This window comes from Salvelinus sp. IW2-2015, linkage group LG4q.1:29 (genome assembly GCF_002910315.2).
Source record: "Salvelinus sp. IW2-2015 linkage group LG4q.1:29, ASM291031v2, whole genome shotgun sequence".
Lineage (NCBI taxonomy): Eukaryota > Metazoa > Chordata > Actinopteri > Salmoniformes > Salmonidae > Salvelinus > Salvelinus sp. IW2-2015.
The window spans coordinates 61,770,073-61,775,931 of record NC_036842.1 but is presented as its reverse complement, the minus strand read 5'-3'; the positions used below and the strand labels follow the sequence as shown (position 1 = coordinate 61,775,931).

Here is a 5,859-nt window from a genome sequence, read left to right as displayed (position 1 = left end):
CCCTTATTTTAAATCCTTTTAAATATTAGAGTAGGCCAACTCTTCCATAACGTGGGTATTTTGATGTTTCCCTAACCCTGCCTTACTAAGCGTGTAGTTCAAAGACCGTTGTTTGGTAAGTTGGGCTGTTGGCAGTCAAGGGTCTGGTGCAACAGAGGTTAAATCAATAGAGATATTTGTTTTCAGTTCACCATGGTGGGGTTGTTATACAATGGTGTGTGTGTGTGTGTGTGTCCCCATTCAGGGGGAGGAGCTTGGTGTACAGAGGGGTATTCATTTGAATGTCAACTGACTGTCTCTCTCTTTCTAAAGATCTAAAGACACAGCCATGATGAGAACAACACTTCTTAGCGTGTACCTGACTATAGTATTTTTAGGTGCTTCAACAGGTAAGAAATCAGGTAAGAAATCCTTATTTTATTATTACATTACATAACACATATATTTTGTTTAAATTAACTACCAAGACAATGGGAACAGTACCACAGGGAAAAGAGGGTATATTGCAGCATACTTCACTTAATTTTTTTCAGTTTAAAAGTGAAACATCCTGTACCGATGTTTTACTCCAACAATTAGTTGGCTCCTTTAAAAACAGAAACCACAGGGACAACTTAGGTGCATAGACTTTGATCAGGTTACATGATTAAGCCCCCTTGTGTTTATTTTGCTTACAGCAGAGACTGGTCCAGTGGTCTCTCTGAAGAATGGCAAAGTTCGAGGCGAGTACATGACTGTGAAAGGCATAGAGCAGAGGGTGCAGCAGTATTTGGGGATACCCTTTGCCCGTCCACCAGTGGGTCCCCTGCGCCTGGCTGCCCCACAACCTGCAGAGCCATGGGAGGGAGAGAGAGATGGCACACGCCAGCCTCACATGTTAGATGGTTTTACTGTACTGTATCATTGGACATGGAGTGCTAGCCAATAAGGCATTGACCCAAAGAACTAACTTTCTCTTGCTCTCTTTCTCTCTCTCTCTCTAGGTGTATTCAGGATCCAGTTATTTCTCAGCACATAGTAAATATAATGGCCATTGAATACAACCTGCCAGACGTGTCAGAGGATTGTCTTTATCTTAATGTATACACACCTAAAGAGGCAGCAACAGTCAAAAGACTACCGGTAAGTTATGCTGTACATGTCACAGTTTAACATTTCACTTATGTCTTATACAATACCAATTTGAAGAAGAAACGTGGTATTTTTATTTAACTAGGCAGGTCAGTTAAGAACAAATTCTTATTTACAACGACGGCCTTTATCCTACTCAGGTGTTCTTTTGGATTCATGGAGGTGGCTTGTCAATGGGTGCAGCATCTCAGTATGATGCATCACCACTAGCAGCCTATCAGAACATGGTCGTAGTTGTCATTCAATATCGTCTTGGAATTTTGGGATTCCTTAGGTATGACATAATATTCTAAATAGTACATTTGACATTGTGTTTGCTGGAGTGGTTTTTGACATTGTGTTTTATTCTTAGTGCAATGCATCTGATGAATTTCTTTGCATATMTGTTAAAAGCACTGGAGATGAGCATGCACCAGGCAACTGGGGTTTCCTAGACCAGATTGCAGCTCTGAAGTGGGTCCAGGAGAACATTGAGAGCTTTGGAGGGGACCCACAGTCAGTCACCATCGCAGGGGAATCTGCAGGAGGCATCAGTGCCTCCATACTGGTAAAAAAGAGCCACAATCCAGAATCTGTCAAGGAATTATATATAACATTATCTAATCTCAATGTTTTGTGTCCAACTTGACAGACCCTGTCTCCATTAGCAAAAGGATTATTTCATMGAGCGATTTTCCAAAGTGGAGTGGCAACACTTGGAACTTACACTTCAAAAGAGCCTCTGGTCATAGCTAAGGTATTCTACCACAATCATCCAACACAAAGGCACATTTAACTGACTTGTCAAAACACACTGATTTAAATGCTATGTGATGTTTGAACAACTCTATGTGACCAGGTAGTGGCTAACCTGACAGAGTGTGACTGCACCACTAACGAGCAGCTTGTCAAGTGTATAAGAGAGAAAACTGAAGAAGATTTAGTGAACGCAACAAAAAAGGTACGCTCTGCAAAAAAGGTAAACTAGCTATTCGTAATGGAAACATAAGGAGGATATTTTGCATGTGCATTTCTTCTTGGCGGTTCAAATGATTAATTTCATGATTGAAATGGTTTGACCTCACCTTTAGTGTAAAAAAMCCATACAGAGTAGCATCTCCCTCAGATATTACTGTTAAGTTATTACAACAACAGCCACCAGGGGTCAGGTTAGGCCTGTCTTCAACCATTGAGCCAACTTTTCTGCATTTTAGATGAAAATCGTTATGGGGGCGACCGTGGATGGAGTGTTTCTGAAAGACCTTGCAGAGGAGCTTTTAAAGAGCAAGGCGGTCGAAAAGGTTCCTGTGCTGCTTGGAGTGACAAACCATGAGTTTGGATGGATCCTCCCCTCGGTAAGTTTATAGTTTCTTAATTCAAAAAAACACTTCTGTTCAAAATAGCTCTTCATGTCTCTTCATCTTCAAGTTTAGGTGGTTCGCAAAATAAAAAGTGATTTAATAAGGATTAAGTTGCTGTCTTCTTGCATTTAGGAAGATGAAGGTGTGTTTAATGTCTTGGCTTTTATACAGTATGTTCTCCTATGTTTTGTAACAGTCCTTTGCTCCACCTGGATGGTCGGAGGGCTTTAACAGGCAATCAGCGATGTCGATAATGAACGTTTTCTATCCTGCTGGGGTGAGTGGTTTTCATCCACCTTGTCCTCCTCCTCCTTCTGTTCCTTCGCCTGTTACTGCTGCTGATTGCTCTTACGCTCTGCATTATTAATCAATCTGAAGCCGTGTTTATGTACCATTTACATTATTGTATCATGATACAATTTAGTATTATTGTTATCATAGTAACTTAATATTATTAAGCAGAAAATGTACCAGAATATGAAAGTACTGCTGGCCACACTAAGATGATGATATGTAGGCCTATACTATACAGCAATGTCAAACCAGATTGGTAGTCAGAGTGGGTCTTGAACACACAGGGGCACTTAAACGTGTATACCTGCACAATGCCAATTCTGCAATCTGCATCTCTGTTGCATTTCAGGCCTCCGGACTTAACAATCTCATTGCAGATGAATATTTCAAGGATGCAAAAACTCCTGAAGATGTGCGTGATGGATTCACTGAAATGCTGGGAGATCTGTTCATGGTTCTGCCTGTTATTAAAGTCGCTGGATACCACAGAGGTTAGTTTCAGTTGGGGAAGACAACCTCCTGTTGCATTGTAATTCACCTTATGATATGATGCAAAAAGCTCTCATGATCACTTACAATGTCTCTCCTGTGTTTTTAGATGCAGGTGCACCTGTGTACATGTATGAGTTTCAACACCGCCCAGAGATGCACAAAGAGACCAGACCAAGCTTTGTAAAGTCTGACCATGCTGATGATATTGGGTTTATGTTTGGATCATGCTTCTGGAATGGACATATAAAGATAACAGGTAGGTAGGTCTACAGAAACTGCATCAGGGCCAGATTACTGACCGGGCACGCAGTAGTCTTGAAAACCTGACCCTATAGGCAACAGTGACTATACGGTCTGGTTTCAATTACGGACTCTTTTGGCAACTTCGATAAGAGAAAAAAATTGTTATGGGATGGGCCCTCTTCAGACAGACAACTCTCCCAACATATCACGAGGCAGACATGCCAGAACGTCGCAATTTGAATCCAAAGTTTGCAGGCAAAATCTTTGCAGGGATTTTAGTGAAGGGAGTTGATGCAAACTAGCCACTTGCGAAATGCACTTATTAAAAATAACCTCCGGATCTCCATCCTGCTAGCTACTATTTAGCATTTTATTCAAGCGAATAAGGTAGTGACGTAGGCAGTGACGTAGTTCATCTATGCCTAAAGAGTCCGCCATTGAAACCGGACCCTATTGTCACTGTTGCCAATAGAATCAGGTTTTCGAGACTAGGCACGCAGGGCACATGCCCAGGGGTCTCGACCTCCAGGGGGCCCCCACTGATTTTGTTATAGTGTTTGAGTCTCTCAGATTGAATAAGAACACTGCATGGCAAAACGTGTTGAAATGCAGGAAATGAGCTTTAAACCACAAAATTGTATCTCTGCCTCTAACATGTTTCTTGCCCAGGGCCCAAGGTTTGGTTTGTCCAAACCTGAACTACATAACCTGCTGTCACATTGGCATGGTTGATGCCATTCGTGATCACCAGAATGATTCAAATGTATTATGCAAGTTAATAAAAACTGACCTGAACGTTATAAGGAGATAGTGATTAGCCTTTGTCTGCTGAGGATATGAACAATATGAAGATGATCTTTTCACAAGATAAGAATAATAGGGATAAAAAAGAAAGATGGATCATCAAATAAAGTGGTCAGGAGGCCACTAGTTAATTACCATTATTTGTTGATTTATAATTGTCTTGACCTAAAAAAAGCTTCTCGAGATCATATTAATTTCAAAACAAGGTAACATCTGATCACTCCCTATATTCCCTTAAATGTCACTTACAGGAACAGTCACTGAAGAGGAGGAGAAGCTGTGCAAGACAATGATGGCATATTGGGCCAATTTTGCTCGCACTGGGTAAGCACGCACTCTGACATAAACTGATGACAATATGGCTATTTCTTTGTTCTATAACTTTTTTCTGCATGATTTTCACACAACAGTTCAGCACACCAATAGAAATAGACTCCTGAGTTACTACTTTGCTTCAATAGGCCTGTTACAGCACACTGATCCCTGGGAATGAACTAACTGTGACTTGATGTAACCCTCAGCTCACCAAACGGGGAGGAGCTGATACTGTGGCCCCTGTATGACCAGAAAGAAGAGTACATGGAGTTGGGTTTGAAGCAGGTGGTTGCTCAGAGCCTAAAGAAGGACAAGGTACACTTCATGACTGTCCTCCTCCCTCAGAAGCTCCACAGCCTGGCAGCCGCAGCAAGTCAGGGAAACTGACATTATTAGCTTACACCTCTAAACACTGTACCTGTAAGCCTAATTATTTTGACAATTTTCTGTAGGTATGTCTAGACTAGAATTTGAATAAATAGTGCACTTTAATTGCAAATGTGTGCTTGTCATCTTTCTGTCTCTGTCTTTCTTCATAGCCTTGTGTTGTATTGGTTGGTCACATGCATAGCCAAAAATGTATGATGAATGAATTATGAATTAGCTAAATCATGCAATTATAACTTGTCTGTGTAAGCAGTATATAAGAGAMCTAACAGATTGCCCCAGTGGAGCTCACTTCAGATCGGTATTTTATGCATCTAGAGTACCAGTCAAAAATTTGGACATACCTACTCATTCAAGGGGTCTTCTTTATTTTTACTATTTTMTACMTTGTAGAATAATAGGGAAGACATCAACACTATGAAATAACCCATATGTAATCATGTAGTAACCAAAAAAGTGTTAAACAAATCAAAATTATATATATTTTTTAGATTCTTCAAAGTAGCCGTGATGACAGCTTTGCACACTCTTGGCATTCTTTCAACCAGCTTCATGAGGTAGTCACCTGGATTGCATTTCAATTAACAGCCTTGTTGAAAGTTCATTTGTGGAATTTCTTTCCTTCTTAATGCATTTGAGCCAATCAGTTGTGTTGTGACAAGGTAGGGGGGTATACAGAAGATAGCCCTATTTGGTAAAATACCAAGTCCATATTATGGCAAGAACAGCTCAAATAAGCAAAATAAATWGAAATTTGGATAATAAGAGGGTTGAAATGTAGATAATGAGATATTATTACTATTAAGTACTGAGTGAATGAGAGCTGTCAGGGGACTAGCTCCGATGTGAAAGA

At 40.5% G+C, this 5,859-nt stretch overlaps 1 protein-coding gene across 1 annotated transcript; it reads left to right on the top strand.

The window, feature by feature from the left end:
• The first annotated feature begins 290 nt into the window (after positions 1-290).
• ces3 (carboxylesterase 3) lies at positions 291-5,118 on the top strand. The gene is made up of 13 exons (XM_070443004.1): positions 291-401; positions 681-876; positions 984-1,122; positions 1,272-1,405; positions 1,525-1,678; positions 1,763-1,867; positions 1,970-2,071; positions 2,325-2,465; positions 2,668-2,748; positions 3,115-3,256; positions 3,364-3,513; positions 4,556-4,628; positions 4,826-5,118. The coding sequence occupies exons 1-13, from the start codon at positions 329-331 to the stop codon at positions 5,004-5,006; spliced, it is 1,671 nt and encodes a 556-aa protein (XP_070299105.1). The 5' UTR covers positions 291-328; the 3' UTR covers positions 5,007-5,118.
• The last annotated feature ends 741 nt before the right edge of the window (positions 5,119-5,859 follow it).